Below are 25911 nucleotides of genomic sequence, written 5' to 3' on the forward strand. Positions count from 1 at the left end.
CTCCCCTTTGTTCCAGAGACAAACTTACATGCTTTTTCTGCCTGGCTTCCAAATCTGAATCAGGCCCTGTGTGCGGCATTTTGTGAGCGCTTTTGTAGGTTACTGTTCTTTAATTTGTCATAAAAAGCACAGCTTCTGTTCAGTACAAAAACAGGATGTGCACAATTATAATCACCCTCATTAAATAGTCATTACCCATATAGTGAATGGACACTGGAATTCAGCCCACAATACAACTCCTTTGAGCTGTTTTGACAGTTCGTTACAAAGGAACCATCATTATACCCCATAAAGATTGCATGTGCCATTCACACAGCTGCTCTGGGAAATGAAGGGTGAATACCTGAAGGAACATAAAGGAAAAAAATATTTCAAGCTGTATTTATGCTGCATAAAGGTCCTTATTCCGAGTTGATCGCTCGCTAGCTACTTTTTGCAGCCGTGCAAACGCATAGTCGCCATTCACGGGGGAGTTTATTTTCGCTTTGCAAGTGTGCGATCGCTTGTGCAGCCGAGGAGGACGAAAAAGTTTTTTGCAGTTTCAGAGTAGGTCTGAACTTACTCAGCCCTTGCGATCACTTCAGCCTGTCTGGTCCCGGAAATTGATGTCAGACCCCCGCCCTGCAAACGCCTGGACACGCCTGCGTTTTCCCTACCACTCCCAGAAAACGGTCAGTTGACACCCATAAACGCCCTCTTTCTGTCTGTCAAATCATGGATTTGTCGCTAGAAGCATTGCCCATCAACGAAGCTGTTTGTACCTGTACGATGCGCGTGCGCATTGCGGTGCATACGCATGCGCAGTCAGAGCCGGCCCTAGGCATAGGCAAACTAGGCAAATGCCTAGGGCATTTGGTATGCTTAGGGGCACCAGCAGCTTCTGCTGATTAAAATGATATGCGGCATGCCTATATTCTGTGGAAATCACTGTAATGTAGCATTTTGTATGCAGATACAGCCGCAGTCGCACACAGAATATCGGTATGTTGCATATCATTTTAATCAGCAGAAGCTGCTTGTGCATCCTAGACACATAGTAATGCAAATAAGACGCATTTTCATAAACAAAAGGCGCCCCAACGTTAGCAGAGCTGCCAGCTGACTCATGCCAGGCATGTCCTCCAGAACTAGCGGTGGTGCTAGGGGGCACCAGCCAAAATCTTGCCTAGGGCATCATATTGGTTAGGGCCGGCTCTGTGCGCAGTAGTAACCTGATCGCTGCGCTGTGAAAATCAGCAGCGTACGATCAACTCGGAATGACCCCCAAAGTCCTAAGTGGCCTGTGATCTTCCCTTGTGAGCCTCATAACATTCAAGGATAATCTATATACATAATCTCTGCAAATGTACATATGTTTCGGAACACAGTGTAACTGTGAAGGGGTAGTTTGTGCAGTACATACTGAAGTGCATTTGTGGTGATCTAATAGTTATATATGTTTGTTTGTTTGTTTTTTTATTTATTTATTTACAAGTGTTTGGAGTGTTTCTCTGTACAGAACCCAGCTAATTGCTGTCCCTGAGAGTAGTCCAGTGGTTCTCAAACTGTGGGGCAGATGTATTAACCTGGAGAAGGCATAAGGAAGTGATAAACCAGTGATATGTGCAAGGTGATAACACACCAGCCAATCAGACCCTAACTGTTAATTTACATATTGGAGCTGATTGGCTGTTGCCTTTATCACCTTGCACATATCACTGGTTTATCACTTCCTTATACCTTCTCCAGGTTAATACATCTGCCCCTGTGTGCGTCAAACTGTGTGCCCAGGCACCCTGGGGTGCCTCTGGACATTTGCAGGGGTGCCCTCGGTTGGTGGTCCAGGACCAATTCAAATTATTTATAGCCAATGTAATAGACAAAACCAGTACTGGTGGCTTCCAATCGTAAAATATGTGGACAAACAGAAGTGGATCTTGTCCCTCACCCCATAACTGACCCTAAGGATAATATATAAACACAATTTACTGAATTTAATATTTCTAAATATTTCAATAAGAAACTATTGGCCTAGGGGTGCCGTGAAACAAATTCTGATACTTTAGGGCACCGTGATTCACAAAAGTTTGGGTACCACTGGAGTAGTCAAGAAAAAGATGAGAGCCATGAGACCGAACGGCTTACGGTCATTAGGTCGACAAGACTTAGGTCGACAGTCATTGGGTCGACCACTGTTGGTCGACATGCATTATGTCGACATGACCACTATGTTGACATGGTCATTAGGTCGACATGTACTAGGTTGACATGGAAAAGGGTCGACATGAGTTTTTCTCTTTTTTTCATTTTTTTAACTTTTTCATACTTTACGATCCACGTGGACTACGATTAGGAATAGTAACCTGTGCCGAGCGCAGTGGTACCGGCGCAAGGCACCTTGACCGAAGCATAGCGACCGAAGCGAGCCATGCGAGGGGACACGGTGCACTAATTGGGGTTCCCCGTCACTTCACGAAGAGAACGGCACCAAAAAAGTATAAAAATTCATGTTGACCTTTTCCATGTCGACCTTTTTCCATGTCAACCTAATGGCCATGTCGACCTAGTGTCCATGTCGATGTAATACATGTCGACCTAATGACTGTCGACCTAATGAACCATACTCAACTGAACAATGCAGAAGAACTGAAGGCCGCTATTTGGGAACCACTGGAGTAGTCCAGAGAAAGCTGTTTGGGAACAACTGGAGTAGTCCAGAGAAAGATGAGAGACATGAGACCGAACAATGCAGAAGAGCTGAAGGCCGCTATTGAAGCATCCTGGTCTTCCATAACACCTCAGCAGTGTCACAGGCTGATAGAATCCAGGCCACGCCGCATTGAGGCAGTAATTCATGCAAAAGGGGCCCAAACCAAGTACTGAGTACATATGCATGATTATACTTTTCAGAGGGCTGACATTTCTGTATTTAAAATCCTTTTTTTAGTGATTTTATGTAATATTCAAATTTTCTGAGATTTTGAATTTGGGGTTTTCTTAAACTGTAAGCCACAATCATTAAAATTATAACAAATAAAGGCTTGAAATATCTCACTTAGCATGTAATGGGGTATATTTACTAAGCTCCCGATTTTGACCGAGATGCCGTTTTTTCATCAAAGTGTCATCTCGGTAAATCTCGGTCATTTACTAAACACTAATCACGGCAGTGATGAGGGCATTTGTAATTTTTTGCTAGTTCAGGTAAAAAATTACGAATGAATACACCATCGGTCAAAACGCGGCTGTTTAAGTATGAATCTCGGTCATTTACTAAGAAGTGCAAAGCAAAAAAACACAAAACACTGCCGTGAAAAATTACAACTCGTAAAAAAGTCCTAAAAAAAAACAGACCTGCTTTTTTTATCCGTGATTTGAGATGCATGCAGGGATCCATGAGATCCGTGCATGTATATCAGTGGGAAGGGGTGTGAAAGTGCTTATTTTTGCTAAAAAAATTGCGTGGGGTCCCCCCTCCTAAGCATAACCAGCCTCGGGCTCTTTGAGCCGATCCTGGTTGCAGAAATATGGGGAAAAAAATGACAGGGGTTCCCCCATATTTAAGCAACCAGCATCGGGCTCTGCGCCTGGTCCTGGTCCCAAAAATACGGGGGACAAAAAGAGTAGGGGTCCCCCGTATTTTTAAAACCAGCACCGGGCTCCACTAGCTGGACAGATAATGCCACAGCCGGGGGTCACTTTTATACAGCGCCCTGCGGCCGTGGCATCAAAAATCCAACTAGTCACCCCTGGCCGGGGTACCCTGGGGGAGTGGGGACCCCTTCAATCAAGGGGTCCCCCCCCCCAGCCACCCAAGGGCCAGGGGTGAAGCCCGAGGCTGTCCCCCCCCATCCAATGGGCTGCGGATGGGAGGGCTGCTAGCCTTTGTTGTAAAATAAAAGATATTGTTTTTAGTAGCAGTACTACAAGTCCCAGCAAGCCTCCCCCGCATGCTGGTACTTGGAGAACCACAAGTACCAGCATGCGGCGGAAAAACGGGCCCGCTGGTACCTGTAGTACTACCACTAAAAAAATACCCAAAAAAAGACAAGACACACACACCGTGAAAGTATAATTTTATTACTTACATACACACATACATACATACTTACCTATGGCCCCACGCAGGTCGGTCCTCTTGTCCAGTAGAATCCAAGGGTACCTGTTGAATAAATTATACTCACGAGATCCAGGGGTCCAGGCTCCTCGGCAAATCCAGGGTTAATCCACGTACTTGCCAAAAATAAAAAAACGGTGTCCCGACCACGAACTGAAAGGGGACCCATGTTTGCACATGGGTCACCTTTCCCCGAATGCAAGAAACCCACTTTGCCTTCTGGCTAAGTGGGTTTCTTCAGCCAATCAGGGAGCGCCACGTTGTAGCACTCTCCTGATCAGCTGTGTGCTCCTGTCTTCACTGACAGGCAGCACACGGCAGTGTTACAATGTAGCGCCTATGCGCTACATTGTAACCAATGATGGGAACTTTCTGCTCAGCGGTGACGTCACTTTAGGTCAACCGCAGGGCAGAAAGTTCCCATCATTGGTTACAATGTAGCGCATAGGCGCTACATTGTAACACTGCCGTGTGCTGCCTGTCAGTGAGGACAGGACCACACAGCTGATCAGGAGAGTGCTACAACGTGGCGCTCCCTGATTGGCTGAAGAAACCCACTTAGACATCAGTCAGAGTGGCTTTCTGGCATTCGTGGAAAGGAGTCCCATGTGAAAACATGGGGCCCCTTTCAGTTCGTGGCTCGGCTTTCCGTTTTCTTATTTTATGCAAGTACGTGGATTACCCCTGGATTTCCCGAGGAGCCTGGACCCCTGGATCTCGTGAGTATAATTTCTTCAACAGGTACCCCTTGGATTCTACTGGAGAAGAGGACCGACCTGCGTGTGAACATAAGGTAAGTATGTATGTATGTTTGTGTGGATGTATGTAATAAATCTTTACTTTCACGGTGTGTGTGTCTTGTCTTTTTTTGGGTATTTTTTTAGTAGTAGTACTACAGGTACCAGCGGGCCCGTTTTTCCGTCGCATGCTGGTACTTGTGGTTCTCCAAGTACCAGCATGCGGGGGAGGCTTGCTGGGCCTTGTAGTACTGCTACTAAAAACAATATCTTTTCTTTTACAACAAAGGCTATCAGCCTCCCCATCCGCAGCCCATTGGATGGGGGGGGGGACAGCCTCGGGCTTCACCCCTGGCCCTTGGGTGGCTGGGGGGGGGGGACCCCTTGATTGAAGGGGTCCCCACTCCCCCAGGGTACCCCGGCCAGGGGTGACTAGTTGGATTTTTGATGCCACGGCCGCAGGGCACTATATAAAAGTGACCCCCGGCTGTGGCATTATCTGTCCAGCTAGTGGAGCCCGGTGCTGGTTTTAAAAATACGGGGGACCCCTACTCTTTTTGTCCCCCGTATTTTTGGGACCAGGACCAGGCGCAGAGCCCGATGCTGGTTGCTTAAATATGGGGGAACCCCTGTCATTTTTTTCCCCATATTTTTGCAACCAGGATCGGCTCAAAGAGCCCGAAGCTGGTTATGCTTAGGAGGGGGGACCCCACGCATTTTTTTTTATTATTTTACAGTGTTTAATTAAAAAAAAAAAAAAAAATAAACCCCAGCACGGATCACACAGATCCGACCGAGATTGATTGTAAAAAAAGTCGGCAGTGTTTTGCTAATCACTGCCGTAAAAATAGGTAAAAAACCACGAATGTCATCGACATCGGAAGAAAAAAAAAACCCGAATACGACAGCTTAGTAAATCCATCGTAATCAATTCAAAAAGTTGCAGTTTTACACTGTCGATGTCATTCGTGATTGAACTTTGACCTTTTTTTGGAAATTACGAATCTTAGTAAATTTACCCCAATGAGTCTAAATAATATATTAGTTTCACCTTTTAAGTTGAATTACTGAAATAAATGAACTTTTTTTCACGATATTTTAATTTTCTGAGTTTCACCTATAATGTGTCATATTCTGATTTACTCGTTGTAATGTGGAGAGCACTATATGTTATTATTCTTATTATGTAACATTATACTATATTTCTCTGACGTCCTAAGTGGATGCTGGGGACTCCGTCAGGACCATGGGGATTAGCGGCTCCGCAGGAGACAGGGCACAAAAGTAAAAGCTTTAGGATCAGGTGGTGTGCACTGGCTCCTCCCCCTATGACCCTCCTCCAAGCCTCAGTTAGGTTTTTGTGCCCGGCCGAGAAGGGTGCAATCTAGGTGGCTCTCCTAAAGAGCTGCTTAGAGTAAAAGTTTTATTAGGTTTTTTATTTTCAGTGAGTCCTGCTGGCAACAGGCTCACTGCAACGAGGGACTTAGGGGAGAAGAAGTGAACTCACCTGCGTGCAGGATGGATTGGCTTCTTAGGCTACTGGACACTAGCTCCAGAGGGACGATCACAGGTACAGCCTGGATGGGTCACCGGAGCCGCGCCGCCGACCCCCTTGCAGATGCTGAAGAGAGAAGAGGTCCAGAAATCGGCGGCTGAAGACTTCTCAGTCTTCATGAGGTAGCGCACAGCACTGCAGCTGTGCGCCATTGCTCTCAGCACACTTCACACCAACGGTCACTGAGGGTGCAGGGCGCTGGGGGGGGGCGCCCTGGGCAGCAATGAAAGTACCTATACTGGCTAAAAATACATCACATATAGCCTCTGGGGCTATATGGATGTATTTAACCCCTGCCAGGTTGTCAGAAAAACGGGAGAAGAAGCCCGCCGAAAAGGGGGCGGGGCCTATTCTCCTCAGCACACAGCGCCATTTTCCCTCACAGAACTGCTGGAGGGAAGGCTCCCAGGCTCTCCCCTGCACTGCACTACAGAAACAGGGTTAAAACAGAGAGGGGGGGGCACTTATTTGGCGATATGATTATATATTAAGATGCTATAAGGGAAAACACTTATATAAAGGTTGTCCTTGTATAATTATAGCGTTTTGGTGTGTGCTGGCAAACTCTCCCTCTGTCTCCCCAAAGGGCTAGTGGGGTCCTGTCCTCTATCAGAGCATTCCCTGTGTGTGTGCTGTGTGTCGGTACGTGTGTTGACATGTATGAGGACGATGTTGGTGAGGAGGCGGAGCAATTGCCTGTAATGGTGATGTCACTCTCTAGGGAGTCGACACCGGAATGGATGGCTTATTTAGGGAATTACGTGATAATGTCAACACGCAGCAAGGTCGGTTGACGACATGAGACGGCCGGCAAACAAATTAGTACCTGTCCAGGCGTCTCAAACACCGTCAGGGGCTTTAAAACGCCCATTTACCTCAGTCGGTCGACACAGACACAGACACGGACACTGACTCCAGTGTCGACGGTGAAGAAACAAACGTATTTTCCTTTAGGGCCACACGTTACATGTTAAGGGCAATGAAGGAGGTGTTACATATTTCTGATACTACAAGTACCACAAAAAAGGGTATTATGTGGGGTGTGAAAAAACTACCTGTAGTTTTTCCTGAATCAGATAAATTAAATGAAGGCGCTCACACGCTTATCACAAGTGGCGTTACCGTCTCCAGATACGGCCGCCCTCAAGGAGCCAGCTGATAGGAGGCTGGAAAATATCCTAAAAAGTATATACACACATATTGGTGTTATACTGCGACCAGCGATCGCCTCAGCCTGGATGTGCAGCGCTGGGGTGGCTTGGTCGGATTCCCTGACTGAAAATATTGATACCCTTGACAGGGACAGTATTTTATTGACTATAGAGCATTTAAAGGATGCATTTCTATATATGCGAGATGCACAGAGGGATATTTGCACTCTGGCATCAAGAGTAAGTGCGATGTCCATATCTGCCAGAAGATGTTTATGGACACGACAGTGGTCAGGTGATGCAGATTCCAAACGGCACATGGAAGTATTGCCGTATAAAGGGGAGGAGTTATTTGGGGTCGGTCCATCGGACCTGGTGGCCACGGCAACAGCTGGAAAATCCACCTTTTTTACCCCAAGTCACATCTCAGCAGAAAAAGACACCGTCTTTTCAGCCTCAGTCCTTTCGTCCCCATAAGGGCAAGCGGGCAAAAGGCCAGTCATATCTGCCCAGGGATAGAGGAAAGGGAAGAAGACTGCAGCAGGCAGCCCATTCCCAGGAACAGAAGCCCTCCACCGCTTCTACCAAGTCCTCAGCATGACGCTGGGGCCGTACAAGCGGACTCAGGTGCGGTGGGGGGTCGTCTCAAGAGTTTCAGCACGCAGTGGGCTCACTCGCAAGTGGACCCCTGGAGCCTACAAGTAGTATCCCAGGGGTACAGATTGGAAATTCGAGACGTCTCCCCCTCGCAGGTTCCTGAAGTCTGCTTTACCAACGTCTCCCTCCGACAGGGAGGCAGTATTGGAAACAATTCACAAGCTGTATTCCCAGCAGGTGATAATAAAAGTACCCCTCCTACAACAAGGAAAGGGGTATTATTCCACACTATATTGTGGTACTGAAGCCAGACGGCTCGGTGAGACCTATTCTAAATCTGAAATATTTGAACACTTACATACAAAGGTTCAAATCAAGATGGAGTCACTCAGAGCAGTGATAGCGAACCAGGAAGAAGGGGACTATATGGTGTCCCTGGACATCAGGGATGCTTACCTCCATGTCCCAATTTGCCCTTCTCACCAAGGGTACCTCAGGTTCATGGTACAGAACTGTCACTATCAGTTTCAGACGCTGCCGTTTGGATTGTCCACGGCACCCCGGGTCTTTACCAAGGTAATGACCGAAAAGATGATTCTTCTTCAAAGAAAATGGACGATCTCCTGATAAGGGCAAGGTCCAGAGAACAGTTGGAGGTCGGAGTAGCACTATCTCAAGTAGTTCTACGACAGCACGGGTGGATTCTAAATATTCCAAAATCGCAGCTGTTTCCGACGACACGTCTGCTGTTCCTAGGGATGATTCTGGACACAGTCCAGAAAAGGGTGTTTCTCCCGGAGAAGAAAGCCAGGGAGTTATCCGAGCTAGTCAGGAACCTCCTAAAACCAGGAAAAGTGTCAGTGCATCATTGCACAAGGGTCCTGGGAAAAATGGTGGCTTCTTACGAAGCGATTCCATTCGGCAGATTTCACGCAAGAACTTTTCAGTGGGATCTGCTGGAAAAATGGTCCGGATCGCATCTTCAGATGCATCAGCGGATAACCCTGTCTCCAAGGACAAGGGTGTTTCTTCTGCGGTGGCTGCAGAGTGCTCATCTATTAAAGGGCCGCAGATTCGGCATTCAGGACTGGGTCCTGGTGACCACGGATGCCAGCCTGAGAGGCTGGGGAGCAGTCACACAAGGAAAAAAAAATTTCCAGGGAGTGTGATATAGTCTGGAGACTTCTCTCCACATAAATATACTGGAGCTAAGGGCAATTTACAATGCTCAAAGCTTAGCAAGACCTCTGCTTCAAGGTCAGCCGGTATTGATCCAGTGGGACAACATCACGGCAGTCGCCCACGTAAACAGACAGGGCGGCACAAGAAGCAGGAGGGCAATGGCAGAAACTGCAAGGATTCTTCGCTGGGCGGAAAATCATGTGATAACACTGTCAGCAGTGTTCATTCCGGGAGTGGACAAACTGGGAAGCAGACTTCCTCAGCAGGCACGACCTCCACCCGGGAGAGTGGGGACTTCATCGGGAAGTCTTCCACATGATTGTAAACCGTTGGGAAAGACCAAAGGTGGACATGATGGCGTCCCGCCTGAACAAAAAACTGGACAGGTATTGCGCCAGGTCAAGAGACCCTCAGGCAATAGCTGTGGACGTTCTGGTAACACCGTGTGTGTACCAGTCGGTGTATGTGTTCCCTCCTCTGCTTCTCATACCCAAGGTACTGAGAATTATAAGACGTAGAGGAGTAAGAACTATACTCGTGGCTCCGGATTGGCCAAGAAGGACTTGGTACCCGGAACTTCAAGAAATGCTCACAGAGGACTCATGGCCTCTGCCGCTAAGAAGGGACTTGCTTCAGCAAGTACCATGTCTGTTCCAAGACTTACCGCGGCTGCGTTTGACGGCATGGCGGTGGAACGCCGGATCCTAAGGGAAAAAGGCATTCCGGAAGAGGTCATTCCTACCCTGGTCAAAGCCAGGAAGGAGGTGACCGCACAACATTATCACCACATGTGGCGAAAATATGTTGCGTGGTGTGAGGCCAGGAAGGCCCCACGAAGAAATTTCAACTCGGTCGATTCCTGCATTTCCTGCAAACAGGAGTGTCTATGGGCCTCAAATTGGGGTCCATTAGGGTTCAAATTTCGTCCCTGTCAATTTTCTTCCAGAAAAGATTGGCTTCAGTTCCTGAAGTCCAGAAGTTTGTCAAGGGAGTACTGCATATACAACCCCCTTTTGTGCCTCCAGTGGCACTGTGGGATCTCAACGTAGTTCTGGGATTCCTCAAATCACATTGGTTTAAACCGCTCAAATCTGTGGATTTGAAATATCTCACATGGAAAGTGACCATGCTGTTGGCCCTGGCCTCGGCCAGGCGAGTGTCAGAATTGGCGGCTTTGTCTCACAAAGCCCATATCTGATTGTCCATTCGGACAGGGCAGAGCTGCGGACTCGTCCCCAGTTTCTCCCTAAGGTGGTGTCAGCGTTTCACCTGCACCAGCTTATTGTGGTACCTGCGGCTACTAGGGACTTGGAGAACTCCAAGTTGCTGGATGTTGTCAGGGCCCTGAAAATATAGGTTCCAGGACGGCTGGAGTCAGGAAAACTGACTTGCTGTTATCCTGTAGGCACCCAAAAAACTGGGTGCTCTTGCTTCTAAGCAGACGATTGCTAGTTGGATGTGTAGTACAATTCAGCTTGCACATTCTGTGGCAGGCCTGCCACAGCCAAAATATGTAAATGCCCATTCCACAAGGAAGGTGGGCTCATCTTGGGCGGCTGCCCGAGGGGTCTCGGCTTTACAACTTTGCCGAGCTGCTACTTGGTCAGGGGCACACCCTGGCTGAGGAGGACCTGGAGTTCTCTCATTCGGTGCTGCAGAGTCATCCGCACTCTCCCGCCCGTTTGGGAGCTTTGGTATAATCCCCATGGTCCTGACGGAGTCCCCAGCATCCACTTAGGACGTCAGAGAAAATAAGAATTTACTTACCGATAATTCTATTTCTCGTAGTCCGTAGTGGATGCTGGGCGCCCATCCCAAGTGCGGATTGTCTGCAATACTTGTACATAGTTATTGTTACAAAAATCGGGTTATTATTGTTGTGAGCCATCTTTTCAGAGGCTCCGCTGTTATCATGCTGTTAACTGGGTTCAGATCACAGGTTGTACAGTGTGATTGGTGTGGCTGGTATGAGTCTTACCCGGGATTCAAAATCCTTCCTTAGTGTGTACGCTCGTCCGGGCACAGTATCCTAACTGAGGCTTGGAGGAGGGTCATAGGGGGAGGAGCCAGTGCACACCACCTGATCCTAAAGCTTTTACTTTTGTGCCCTGTCTCCTGCGGAGCCGCTAATCCCCATGGTCCTGACGGAGTCCCCAGCATCCACTACGGACTACGAGAAATAGAATTATCGGTAAGTAAATTCTTATTATAATGTTACATAATAAGAACTGGGGCACTGTAACATGGCATCATTTGAACTGGAGGGCACTCTAATGTGGCACAGTATGAACAGGGGGCACTGTAATATGGCATAATATGAACTGGGACCATTGTATCTCTCTAGAAGCATTGGGGCAGGGGCCCCTTCAATATGTTGCTATAGGGCCCACAAAGTACTGGTTTCGCTTCTGCTCCATTAGGAGTCCTAATTGTCTGTTTGCTCATAACATTGAAATGTGATTGAAAAACTACCAAAGGAAAACAAGCAAATCATTTACACTGGGGTCACACGGCGCATACTTCTCAGAGGTTATACAACATGGCTCAGTTACAGTGTTTGCTTGTTATCTGTTATGTCACATTAATGAAATAACTGTTTTCATTCTCATCCCTTCCAGGCCTTGTTACTGCTCACATACACCACCACACAATCAAATGTAAGTATGCAATGTTCAGACTTTATATGTGTGTAAGTAGGGCCGCTTAGGGCTGATTTAGCAAAGTATGTATAGAATGTGTGTCTGAGGGATGGAGTAACACTGGGTAATAGTCATAGAGGATCCACCTAATATAAAATGATTGATTTCATCTATAAGGGAAAACTGCATTAAAAAAATAAGATATATAGGTTTTTACCAGAGTAAGACAATATAAAAATATACTAAATATGACTGGACTTCCAGAGACACTACACAATAAGCCGCCATAATAACCATGCCTAATGAGAGTGTGTCCTAGGCACCTCCTCAGCTGAGCCACATATGATGGGTTTGGGGGCCGTGGTCCTTATTTAGAGGTGGATGCAAGGCTGATGTTTGCACATTGAGCATTTTTTGTTTTTGTACTGCACATACATCAGAGCCGCACTGCGCATCTATGACGATTGATTAGCAATGGAGGACTCAGTAAGAATATATTTGCAAAGTGTTTGACAGGGACTGTCTGGGGGAGGTAATGGGAAGTGACAAAATTGCAGGCATGTCACTACTGTTTTGGGGGCATGTCTGCCACTGGGATCCTTTATGCAGTTACTATGTGTCTTGCATCTTACTTTCTGCTGCCATGCTGCGCGACCATACGGCTATTTAGTCAGAAATCAATTGATCTGCAATGGATGCTGCGTCTTCGTACGCAGATGCTGAGATTTGCAAAGCTGCCGTGGGCGTCTCAATGAGAATCCAGCTGGCAGCAACATCTGCATATTTTCACACGGATGATGACTAGAAATTGGCAGCATTTGCGTACATCTCTGATTCAGGCCCAAAGTGCAGTAAGACATGCTTACACAAAATACTTCCCATGCTGACAACAAGAAAGATTCATATGTGCCTGTTTTGGGATCACTTGTGGATGCTGACTCCCTGGTTGAAAATGCAAACTGATGATGACATTCGTTTCTGATTGGTTGGTTGCGTTTGAATCCTTCCCATTTATGCTAATACAATAATAATAATAATAATAATAATAATAATGCAGCTGATGTAATTTAAATGAATACAGTCAGTGATAATTACAATTGGTCTTACAGCAATAAAACATATTTTCATTTCATCTTTTAAATAGGAAGTTAACAAATGTATATGTTGGTTTGAATTTGATAGTTATTAATTGCACCTGACCATCCAGTTACGTATTATATTGTATTGTGTACTGTAATTTTAGTTACTACTACCACTGTGCAGCCAAACCTCCTGGTGTAAACCGGGTTGGGGCTAAAAGGCCGGCGGGTGGGATGCTGTAACCCTCCCTTCCCCCGCAGCCTAACTGTAACCCTCCCCAGTGGTGCTTATCCCCCCCCCCACGCAGCCTAACCCTCCCTGGGGGTGCCTAACCCCCTCTCCCTACAGCCTAAACCTATCCCCTTCCCACAGCCTAACCCTCTTCCCGTAGGCTATATCTAACATAAGCCCTCTCCCACGGCTTACCTCGCCGGCAGTCATCATTTTGACAGCTGGGATCTAGCCTGCCAGGATCCTAACCTAATCATGTGTAAACCAGGAGATATACTATGGTTCTCTTCAAGGATAAAGCATGTATTATGCCCTAGCTGAGCTGGATGCAACTTGAGTGTCACAACCCGATCTCTCACCTCTGCGGGTTCTGGGGTACATCCGTTGCCGGTGCAGTTGCTCGCGGTGCTGTGCGGCCATGTGGGGACGCGGCGTGGTCAGTGGCACAGGTGATGCAGGTTCTGGGAGCTGGGAGTGCGGGGACCAAATGGCCAAAGGCACCGCTGTGTGTCTGCAGTATAGGAGGCGGCCATGTTGGAGACCAAATGAGCACCAGAGAGCACTTGTGAAACACCTGTGGGTAAGTGTTAGCCAATCCCGTGCTTGTGCTGCCTTTAAGTAGGCTGGGATTATGTTACTCTGAGCCAGTGCTTTGTTGTATCTACTCTATGCCCTAGCTCTGTGCTCTCTCCATGCATTCCCATGTGATTCCCGTGGTCCAGATATCGCTCCCAGAGGTCTGCCTGCAGCCTTCACTGCAAAAGATCCACCAAACTCCCTGCTGTGCTGTCAGTTAATCGCTCTCCCAGTGGCAAACAAGTGGATTTTCAGAGTCTTGTAAGAGGTTACCCTGTCAGCCTGCTTCAATCACACAGACTTTGGAGGATTCCACTAAATTCAGGTGCTCGTTTGTTCAGCTCTAAACTTAACCCATTCATCACCATTGTCGTCTGCTGCAGTTTCACAGTGCTGTGTTATCTTCTGAACTCGCAAGTAACCCATTCAGTATTGTATTTTCATTGTTGCTGCAATCAAGGACAATTCTTTACAGCCTTTCAGTTTAATCTTTAAGCTTCAGTACAGGTCTCCACAGTTATTCATTTATGTCTGCAATATCCAGTTAACACTCCTTACAGTTTGGCACCAATCATTGCTTCATTTGGACAATTCGTCATTCATTCACAAGACTGTTTAAAAACTCAGTTCTATGAACATTTCTTCAATGCATCTTTAAGACTGTTCCTGCTTATCATTACACCATTCTTTGCAATACGTCAGTTTATATATATATATATATATATATATATATATATATGGTGATTAATAATTTGTCATTTAACTCCTTACTGGAATTGTTGCCTTTAATAAATATATGAAACGGAACTTTCTTCGTCCTCCCTGCTTTCATCATACCCCAGCACCTACACCTTTGGTTGGTCCAGGGTTAACGGATTCACAAAAACACACGGCCCTGACAGTAAGCACTGGCCAAATGGATCCGTCGGGTGACCAATTTGCAGGAGGCGGTGCTACGACAAACATCCTTTCCTGTCTGGAAAATCAGGAGTCTATACAGACACAAATAGTTCAGTTTATGCAAACTATGGCAGATCGTTTGGAAGTTCTTCATATGGCTATAAAGACACCTCAAGTCCAAGTTCCAAGTTTCGGCTACCACAACGGTTTCTCCTGTGACGTTGCCTATGTCCCGTTTGCAGTTACCCTCGCCAAGTAAGTTTGAGGGGACCCCAAAGCTTTGCAGAGGATTTCTGAACCAATGCGAGATCAAGTTCGAACTGTTGTCCGCTAGTTTTCCATCAGCCCATTCTAAGATCGCATATATTATTGCCCTCCTGTCCAGTCAGGCCTTGGAGTGGGCGTCGCCACTGTGGGAGAGGGGAGATCCTATTCTCTCTAATTATAAAGAGTTCGTATCATCCTTCCGGAAAATCTTCTATGAACCAGGCAGAACCACCTCAGCATCTTTGGAGATTCTCCGTCTACGTCAAGGTTTACGTCCTGTCAGTCAATATATTATTCAGTTTCGCACATTGTCTTCAGAGTTAAACTGGAATGAGGAGGCCCTGGTCGCAGCGTTTTGGAATGGACTTTCAGAAAAAATCAAGGATGATTTAACCATTCGTGATGTGCCAACTAAGCTGGATGAATTGATTTCTATCTGTAATAAACTCGATCTACGCTACGGAGAGCGATGTTTAGAGAAATCCAAGGCAGAGCGATCTAGTCCGCGCTATCGTCCTAGACCACGACAAGATTCTTCATCTCAGTCTCCTGTAACGACAGAAGAACCTATGCAGATCGGGCGCTCTCGCCTCACAGAGGAGGAACGAATTTGTCGTCGACAGGGTAACCTCTGCATGTACTGCGGGTCCTCCGAACATTTAGTTAAGTCTTGCAAACTCCAGCCGGGAAACTCTCGCTCCTAGCTTATTCAAGAGAGGTTAAGCTAGGAGTTACTTTGGAATCACGTTCCGGGAAAGAGCCGACTTTGCCTATTCGTTTAGAAGTTCCGAGTTCTACAGTTAAAGTTTCAGCTCTCCTAGATTCCGGTGCAGCCGAGAACTTCATCACCTTAGCCTTTGTCATACAATCTAAAGTTCAAACCATGCCTCTGGAAGTAGCAGTTGCTGTTACAGCAGTGGATGGAAGTCGAATTCCAGACGGTATAATTACTCTTCGAACCGTATGTCTCAAGATGACAGTAGGTGTGCTCCATTCCGAATATATTTCCTTCCTCGTGATTCCCAAAGCCTCTCATGATGTGATACTTGGATTACCTTGGCTACAGAAACATAATCCACAATTTAATTGGCAAACCATGGAAATTCTTTCGTGGGGTGAATCTTGTACCAAGGACTGTTTAGCTTCAATTATACCCCTCCGGTCAGTTAGTTTTCCCGAGTTACCCTCAGTCTATCAATCTTTTGTGGATGTCTTCAGTAAACAAGCGGCAGACTCCTGGTTCCGGTATGAATGGTCGACCATGTTATGGTCGACAGTCATTAGGTCGACCACTATTGGTCTACATTGACATGGTCGACATGGACACATGGTCGACACATGAAAATGGTCGACACATGAAAGGTCGACATATGAAAAGGTCGACATGAGTTTTTTAACTTTTTTTGTGTCGTTTTTTGCGTAAAGTGACTGGGAACCCCAATTAGTGCACCGCGTCCCCTCGCATGGCTCGCTTCGCTCGCCATGCTTCGGGCATGGTGCCTTCGCTTCGCTCGGCACACTTTACCGTTCCAATCGTAGTCCATGTGGATCGTAAAGTATGGAAAAGTTCCCCAAAAGAAAAAAAAGATAAAAAACTCATGTCGACCTTTCATGTGTCGACATTTCATGTGTCGACCATTTTCATGTGTCGACCATGTGTCAATGTCGACCATGTCAATGTCGACCAATAGTGGTCGACCTAATGACTGTCGACCATAACATGGTCGACCATGTGAACGGATACCCAGACTCCTTACCCTCTCATCAGGAATGGGACTGCCCAATCGTTTTGGTGCCGGGCAAAACACCTCCTAGGGGGCGAATGTATCCGCTGTCCATCCCAGAGACTCAAACTATGTCTGATTATATACAAGAGAATTTAACCAAAGGATTTATTAGACCATCTTCTTCACCTGCAGGAGCCGGATTCTTCTTCGTTAAGAAGAAAGATGGTGGTTTACGACCATGCATAGATTATCGCGGACTTAATGAGATCACTGTGAAAAACAAGTACCCATTGCCGTTAATTCCAGAATTATTTGACCGGGTAAAGGGAGCTACTGTGTTTACAAAATTAGATCTTCGTGGGTCCTACAATTTAATCCGCATCCGTGCAGGGGACGAATGGAAGACTGCCTTTAATACCCGGGATGGGCATTACGAATACCTTGTAATGCCTTTTGGTCTTTGTAATGCGCCTGCAGTTTTCCAAAGCTATGTGAATGAACTTTTTTGTGATCTTCTCTACAAGTGTTTAGTAGTGTACTTGGATAACATCTTTATATTCTCCAAGGATCTGAAGTCTCACCGTCAACAAGTTAAAGAGGTACTGACACGTCTGAGGAAAAATCGACTATATTGTAAGTTGGAGAAGTGTACTTTTGAAGTATCTTCTATACCGTTCCTTGGTTACATCATTTCCGGATCAGAGCTATGTATGGATCCTGTAAAGGTACAAGCTATCCGAGACTGGTCCACTCCTAAGACTCTCAAGGGGATTCAGCGATTCCTTGGCTTTGCTCATTTTTATAGGAAATTCATTAAGAATTACTCTACGTTGGCCGCTCCCATCACAGCGCAGCCTCCTTCTTTCTTGCAGCTTTCCTTTAGGGAGTGACTTCCCCGTAATATTGGCTGCTGCTTAGCCAAGCAACTCGCCTCACAGCCGCCGAATACCTTTGGGTATTTTTTACCCTATTTCGGCCGCTCCCATCACAGCCCTGACTCGCAAGGGAGCAAATCCTATGAACTGGTCTTCTGAAGCAATCAAAGCCTTCTCTGATTTAAAACAAGCCTTTGTGTCAGCCCCCATTCTTCGACAGCCAGATTTGAACCGTCCCTTTCTACTGGAGGTGGACGCATCTACAGAAGCAGTGGGAGCTGTGTTGTCACAAGACTTGAAGATAAAAAAGTCCATCTCTGCGGATATTTCTCCCGTAAGTTCCTACCGGCCGAACGTAATTATGCAATTGGGGAGCAGGAATTACTTGCCATCAAATTGGCATTTGAGGAGTGGAGATACCTTCTAGAGGGAGCACAACACCCCATTACAGTATATACTGATCATAAGAATCTTCTATATCTGCAGTCGGCTCAGTGTTTGAATCCACGACAAGCTCGATGGGCTCTTTTCTTCACCTGATTTAATTTTAAACTCACCTATTGTCCAGGGTCTCAGAACAAAAAAGCAGATGCCCTTTCTCGGTCCTTCAATTCTTCTGAATTAAATGATGCTACCACGAATCAAGCCATTGTGAGTCCTACGTCCTTTTTAATGACTCGAACTCCTCCGGTCCCGGTTCCTCCGCCTGGCAAAACCTTTGTCGCCACAAATCTTCGAAAATGACTGCTTACTTGGGCTCACTCTTCATCCTTCATGGGTCATCCTGGGGTACTAAAGACTCTCAAATTTATTCAACAGTCTTACTGGTGGCCACGTCTTAAAGCCGATGTTCAAGAGTTTATAGCAGCATGTCCTAAATGTGCCCAACATAAGAGTCCAAGGGGTTCTCCGCCAGGTTTGTTACATCCATTATCTATACCCAAACAACCGTGGACTCATATCTCAATTGACTTCGTGACCGATTTACCTCCATAAAAAGGGCGGAATACCATTTGGGTGATAGTGGATTGATTTTCGAAAATGGCGCATTTTATTCCATTAATTGGATTACCATCAGCCCCTTCACTAGCCAGATTGTTCATTTATGAGATCTTCAAGTTGCATGGCCTTCCCCGAGAGATCATCTCTGATCGGGGAACACAGTTTGCAGCCAAGTTTTGGAGGTCGCTTTGTTCATCTTTAAACATTAAGTTGAATTTTTCTTCGGCATATCATCCCCAGACAGATGGACAAACTGAGAGAGTAAATCAAGATCTTGAAACCTTTCTCCGGTTATACATATCTTCCTCACAGGATGATTGGGTTGACTACCTTCCATTGGCAGAATTCGCTCATAATAATCTCTTTCATTCGTCTTCAGAATCTACGCCGTTTTATACTAACTTTGGTTTTCATCCTCGTGTGCCGGAGTTCCATCCGTTGCCAGCCCTAGATGTTCCAGCAGCAGATCAAGAGCTTCAACGTTTGTCTAAAATCTGGAGTTGTGTGCGCAAGTCGTTGATTAAATCTTCTGCTCGTTATAAATCTTTCGCAGATAGAAAACGTTAGGCTGTACCAAACTACAAGGTAGAAGACCAAGTTTGGATTTCTACTCGCAATCTTAAATTCAAAGTTCCTTCTCAGAAGTTTGCTCCCAAGTTTATTGGTCCATTTCCCATTGTAAAGGTACTCAATCCTGTGTCATACAAAGTCAAGTTGCCACCGTCTTTGAAAATTCCTAACGCCTTTCATACATCGTTGTTGAAACCTTTGATTCTCAATAAGTTTCGTACTACCCTGTCCAAACCTCCTAAAGTTCACTCTTTGCAGGATGAGGAATTTGAGGTTAAGGAGATTGTGGACTCACGTCGCCGATATGGACGTCTGCAGTTTTTGGTCGATTGAAAGGGTTATGGTCCGGAGGAGAGGTCCTGGGTTTTTGCCGAAGATGTTCATGCTCCAAGACTGGTACAGAAATTCTATTCCAAGAATCCTGGCAAAGCTCAAAGGTGTCCGGAGTCCACCCTTAAAGGGGGTGTACTGTCACGAACCGATCTCTCACCTCTGCGGGTTTTGGGGTCCATCCGTTGCCGGTGCAGTTGCTCGCGGTGCTGTGCGGCCGTGTGGGGACGCGGCGTGGTCAGTGGCACAGGTGATGCAGGTTCTGGGAGTGCGGGGACCAAATGGCCAAAGGCACCGCTGTGTGTCTGCAGTATAGGAGGCGGCCATGTTGGAGACCAAATGAGCACCAGAGAGCACTTGTGAAACACCTGTGGGTAAGTGTTAGCCAATCCCGTGCTTGTGCTGCCTTTAAGTAGGCTGGGATTATGTTACTCTGAGCCAGTGCTTTGTTGTATCTACTCTATGCCCTAGCTCTGTGCTCTCTACGCGCATTCCCGTGTGATTCCCGTGGTCCAGATATTGCTTCCGCTCCCAGAGGTCTGCCTGCAGCCTTCACTGCAAAAGATCCACCAAACTCCCTGCTGTGCTGTCAGTTAGTCGCTCTCCCAGTGGCAAACAAGTGGATTTCCAGAGTCTTGTAAGAGGTTACCCTGTCAGCCTGCTTCAATCACACAGCCTTTGGAGGATTCCACTAAATTCAGGTGCTCGTTTGTTCAGCTCTAAACTTAACCCATTCATCACCATTGTTGTCTGCTGCAGTTTCACAGTGCTGTGTTATCTTCTGAACTCGCAAGTAACCCATTCAGTATTGTATTTTCATTGTTGCTGCAATCAAGGGCAATTCTTTACAGCCTTTCAGTTTAATCTTTAAGCTTCAGTACAGGTCTCCACAGTTATTAATTTATGTCTGCAATATCCAGTTAACACTCCGTACAGTTTGGCACCAATCATTGCTTCATTTGGACAATTCGTCATTCATTCACAAGACTGTTTAAAAACTCAGTTCTATGAACATTTCTTCAATGCATCTTTAAGACTGTTCCTGCTTATCATTACACCATTCTTTGCAATACGTCAGTATATATATATATATATATATATATATATATATATAAATATATATGGTGATTAATAATTTGTCATTTAACTCCTTACTGGAATTGTTGCCTTTAATAAATATATGAAACGGAACTTTCTTCGTCCTCCCTGCTTTCATCATACCCCAGCACCTACACCTTTGGTTGGTCCAGGGTTAACGGATTCACAAAAACACTCGGCCCAGACAGTGAGTACATGATCTGCAAGTTAACTAGACTTTGCATTTTTGGGGTGCACTTTATGCTAACAATTTAGATGTACGCTCCATCCGATTCAGCGTGAACTCCTCAGTGTGCAAAAGGTTCCATGTATGGTGGCCAATCCCGGGATCGGTGTCGGCAGGATTCCGGGATTTAGGGCCAAAATGGCCGGGATTCAATCCTGGGATTGGAAGCTCCAATCCCAGGGATTGAGGGATCAGCGTTGAGCGTCCACAGGATGCTCAGACGCTGGCCGGCTTCCTTCTTCCGGCTCCCCAGCCGAGGTCACGCTGCGCTGTCAGCCGCTGCTGGGAGCCGCCAGCAGCGATCAGAGGTTGTTCCCCACCCGCCCGCCCCCGGTATATGGTGAGTTATGTGTGCGGGGCAGGCGGGGCGGGGTGGGGCGAGGGGGCTGCCACATAGCTAAAAGTCAATCCCGGGATTGGCCATTTTCAATCCCGATACCCGGGATTGAAAAAAATGGACCAGGATTGGCTTCCCTAGTTCCATGTGATGGAATACATACTATATTCCGGCTTCACGACATTGAAGATCCCAACATCGGAGGGGGGAAGTATTTCCACCTCCCCATTCCCGTCCCCTTTACTGGGGTGTCAGCTACGGCTAAACTTCTGGGGGTGGCGGCTAGGGCTAACCCCCCCCAAGTGCCTAACCCCAACCTGCCCTAAACCCAACCCCCACTGTTGGGATGTTGGCTGTCGGTGATCCGGCAACGGTCTCTTGAGTGGTGTTGGGATTCCGGTGTCGGTCACATGACCACCGGCATCCCAATAATCGGGATATTAAACGCATCCCCATGTTACAGTACACCTGGTAAATGGGATAACATTTTTTAAAGCTATAAATTTGGTTATGGTTACTGTCTTGGTATATGTACTGTAAATTAACACAGGAGTGTCTTGAATAAAGCTACTGACAGACTGGACTTGCCCTGCTTTTGTTATCTTGCTTGTTTCCTTGCAGTTAGACATACCGCTTTCACATCTCCAATGCCGGATCCCACCCGGGAATTGGAAACGGGTCCTTCCCGGGTGGGATCCGGCATTGGAGACTAGTGCTGGCTTCCTTACCCAGCAATTTGTCAGGTCGGTTGCCATAGCGGCGGGGGGCGGAGCCGGCAGCGGGGGCGGGGGTGGAGGCGGCGCTGGGAGATGAGCTCATCTCCGCGCTGCCTCGCCCTATGCTGTGAATGGGTACCGGGTCGCATTGACCCGGTAACCCATTCACACTGCGCCTGACCCGGTATTCAACCCTGGAATAACCCTTCTTATTACCCGGGTTGAATTACTGGGTCAGGCGACACGGGAATTCGGGCATGGCCCCTTTCATATTGCACACATTGACCCGTATCGACTTGGCAATATGCCAGGTCGATACCGGGTTATTTGTGCGATGTGAAAGGGGTATTATGTTGCTGCATTCCTGTAGTTTTCACTATGCGCACAACACAGATATACCTCCATTGTCGCTGTTTATCCACTGGACAAAACCACCTGAGATCTGTAATTTTGGAAAACCAGCATATAGTAATTCTGCCCCTTAATCTTAATGTATTAACTGACATAAAACAAGCTTCTTATGTGCATTACTGAACTGAGTCCAGGTTAAAACCTATAAGAAAGCCAAAGCTAAATTCAGGCAAATATCACTCAGATGGAATAGGTTTAGCTGATGACTCTGGCAAAAACAAACCTGAACTAAACGGAATGATGCCATGCAACAGGATGCAGTCAAAATGCCGGAATCCATGCAGCTTGTGTCATTTATATGTGTCATAGCTGATCTTCTAATACAAAATCTAGGTGTGCTCTCTTCTAGTTCTGATGGGTATAGTAGTGATGTGCTAATGAGAGGCAAGTAATTGGTCATGGAAAGTTTAGTGACTGTAGCAGAGAAGGTATGATGATCGTGATGTAATGCAGTTATCTTATTTATGCTTTTATGTTATAGGTTGCAGAGCGAGTGATTTGTGGACTACACTCTCTAATTCCTGTACTCAGCCCGGAGCACCTGCGTTCTCTCCCCACCTCTCTGCTAACCAGAGTTTGCCAATGTCTGAGGCCTTCTCTGTCTCTGATGACATCTGCTCAGAAGGCGGGTTTAATGCAGGCATTACGGGTATGCTGATTATCGCAGCCTCATAAATACAACACAGGGCCATACTTCATCGGCCTTAGTGAATGCAGCTCAGAGTGTGTCATTAATGAAGCGTATTTGAATGTATTATTGCATAGCTCCACTTTTCTTGTTCTGTATTATGGAAAGTGTGACAAAACATATGCTCCTCAGTGCAGGGCAGGACTATGTTTAGACTTGCTATGTGTCTCTCTCTGCAAATCCAAGTAAACCTAGATTGGACGAGCATGGGTTCGTAGGGCAAGAAGGAGTAGCTGAAATATGCAGGAGTGGAAGAGATTTACTGGGTATAATGAGATAATTCCTTGTAAAGCAAAGATCAGGAGCACTTAAATAAAAAGTGGTGGACTTGGACTGCACACCTTATTTTTAAACATAAGAAGCTCTACCATGCTGAAATTTCTAGTACCACACAGGAAAAAGATAAATGCAGATGCACACTCTAAACACTAAGAATACTGATAGTCAAAATAATTCTGGTAAAGTGTTACAATTAACATGGACATTAACATAAAAATGTTGGCCCATCCAATGCAGTCAGGTGTACTACAGTAGATCGGTCCATAGGTGTCGGAATGAGGACAGGGGGAGTGGAGGGGGGGGGGGGCAAAGGGGTGACTCACCCCCTTAAAACATTTGAGAGGCACCAGTCAATGCACTGTGTCACGGGGTACAGTGCAACCGCAATCTAAGGTTATCATGGGCACTGTCAGGATGGAGGCATTCCCCTTTCTGGCTGCTTCACATCCTTCCTTCCCACAGCCCATCTCCGCCTATCTCCATGACCCTCCTACTCCCTGTACCCAGGTCCTACTGCATGTGGCTAGTTACTCCTCTGGGCCAGCCCTGCACCCTTCTCACCTGCCCCTTCATATGTTCCTCCACTCAAGCCCCTGAGCTCCCCCCCCCAATAGAGATATCTATGTAAATAGATACAATAGATATATCAGGTGTGGCAAGTAATTCCAGCTTTCAGGGGGCGACATTCAGCGATTTAGGAATGGCAAAAATAGGATTTTAATTACCTACCGGTAAATCCTTTTCTCGTAGTCCATAGAGGATGCTGGGGTCCACATTAGTACCATGGGGTATAGACGGGTCCCTTGGTAGCCATGGGCACTTTAAGAGTTTAATAGTGTGGTGCTGGCTCCTCCCTCTATGCCACTTTTACCAGACTCAGTCTAGAAAATGTGCCCGAGGAGACGGACATACTTCGAGAGAAGGAAATACACAGAGAGTGGTGAGATTCACACCAGCTCATACAAAACAGAAAACCAAGCTAAACAGCTTAAAACAATCCAGCAACGGCTGAACAACAGTACTTAACCAAGTAACAATGCAGTACTTAACTAAGTAACAAATGCAGGGAAACGAAGTGCTGGGCGGTTTCCTGGGCGGCTGCTCTGGGTGTGTCAGCTTTACAGCTTTGCCAAGCAGCTACTTGGTCAGGGTCAAACACTAGTGATGAGCACCGGAAATTTTTCGGGTTTTGTGTTTTGGTTTTGGGTTCGGTTCCGCGGCCGTGTTTTGGGTTCGAACGCGTTTTGGCAAAACCTCACCGAATTTTTTTTGTCGGATTCGGGTGTGTTTTGGATTCGGGTGTTTTTTTCAAAAAACCCTAAAAAACAGCTTAAATCATAGAATTTGGGGGTCATTTTGATCCCAAAGTATTATTAACCTCAATAACCATAATTTACACTCATTTTCAGTCTATTCTGAACACCTCACACCTCACAATATTATTTTTAGTACTAAAATTTGCACCGAGGTCGCTGGATGGCTAAGCTAAGCGACCCAAGTGGCCGACACAAACACCTGGCCCATCTAGGAGTGGCACTGCAGTGTCACGCAGGATGGCCCTTCCAAAAAACACTCCCCAAACAGCACATGACGCAAAGAAAAAAAGAGGCGCAATGAGGTAGCTGTGTGAGTAAGCCAAGCGACCCTAGTGGCCGACACAAACACCTGGCCCATCTAGGAGTGGCACTGCAGTGTCACGCAGGATGGCCCTTCCAAAAACACTCCCCAAACAGCACATGACGCAAAGAAAAAAAGAGGCGCAATGAGGTAGCTGTGTGAGTAAGCTAAGCGACCCTAGTGGCCGACACAAACACCTGGCCCATCTAGGAGTGGCACTGCAGTGTCACGCAGGATGGCCCTTCCAAAAAACACTCCCCAAACAGCACATGACGCAAAGAAAAAAAGAGGCGCAATGAGGTAGCTGTGTGAGTAAGCTAAGCGACCCTAGTGGCCGACACAAACACCTGGCCCATCTAGGAGTGGCACTGCAGTGTCACGCAGGATGGCCCTTCCAAAAACACTCCCCAAACAGCACATGACGCAAAGAAAAAAAGAGGCGCAATGAGGTAGCTGTGTGAGTAAGCTAAGCGACCCTAGTGGCCGACACAAACACCTGGCCCATCTAGGAGTGGCACTGCAGTGTCACGCAGGATGGCCCTTCCAAAAAACACTCCCCAAACAGCACATGACGCAAAGAAAAAAAGAGGCGCAATGAGGTAGCTGTGTGAGTAAGCTAAGCGACCCTAGTGGCCGACACAAACACCTGGCCCATCTAGGAGTGGCACTGCAGTGTCACGCAGGATGGCCCTTCCAAAAACACTCCCCAAACAGCACATGACGCAAAGAAAAAAAGAGGCGCAATGAGGTAGCTGTGTGAGTAAGCTAAGCGACCCTAGTGGCCGACACAAACACCTGGCCCATCTAGGAGTGGCACTGCAGTGTCACGCAGGATGGCCCTTCCAAAAAACACTCCCCAAACAGCACATGACGCAAAGAAAAAAAGAGGCGCAATGAGGTAGCTGTGTGAGTAAGCTAAGCGACCCTAGTGGCCAACACAAACACCTGGCCCATCTAGGAGTGGCACTGCAGTGTCACGCAGGATGGCCCTTCCAAAAAACACTCCCCAAACAGCACATGACGC

General features: G+C 46.7%; 1 protein-coding gene across 2 annotated transcripts in view; it reads left to right on the plus strand.

Moving 5' to 3' along the window:
* STRC (stereocilin) overlaps positions 1-25911 on the plus strand; it is a 146630-nt gene that overhangs the window by 49931 nt on the left and 70788 nt on the right. For both annotated transcript variants that reach the window (XM_063925879.1, XM_063925880.1), the window contains exons 15-16: positions 11937-11975; positions 22785-22952. In XM_063925879.1, the coding sequence (XP_063781949.1) occupies positions 11937-11975; positions 22785-22952 (207 nt within the window). The remainder of the gene's footprint in view (positions 1-11936; positions 11976-22784; positions 22953-25911) is intronic.

Source organism: Pseudophryne corroboree, chromosome 6 (assembly GCF_028390025.1).
Source record: "Pseudophryne corroboree isolate aPseCor3 chromosome 6, aPseCor3.hap2, whole genome shotgun sequence".
NCBI classification, from domain to species: Eukaryota; Metazoa; Chordata; class Amphibia; order Anura; family Myobatrachidae; genus Pseudophryne; species Pseudophryne corroboree.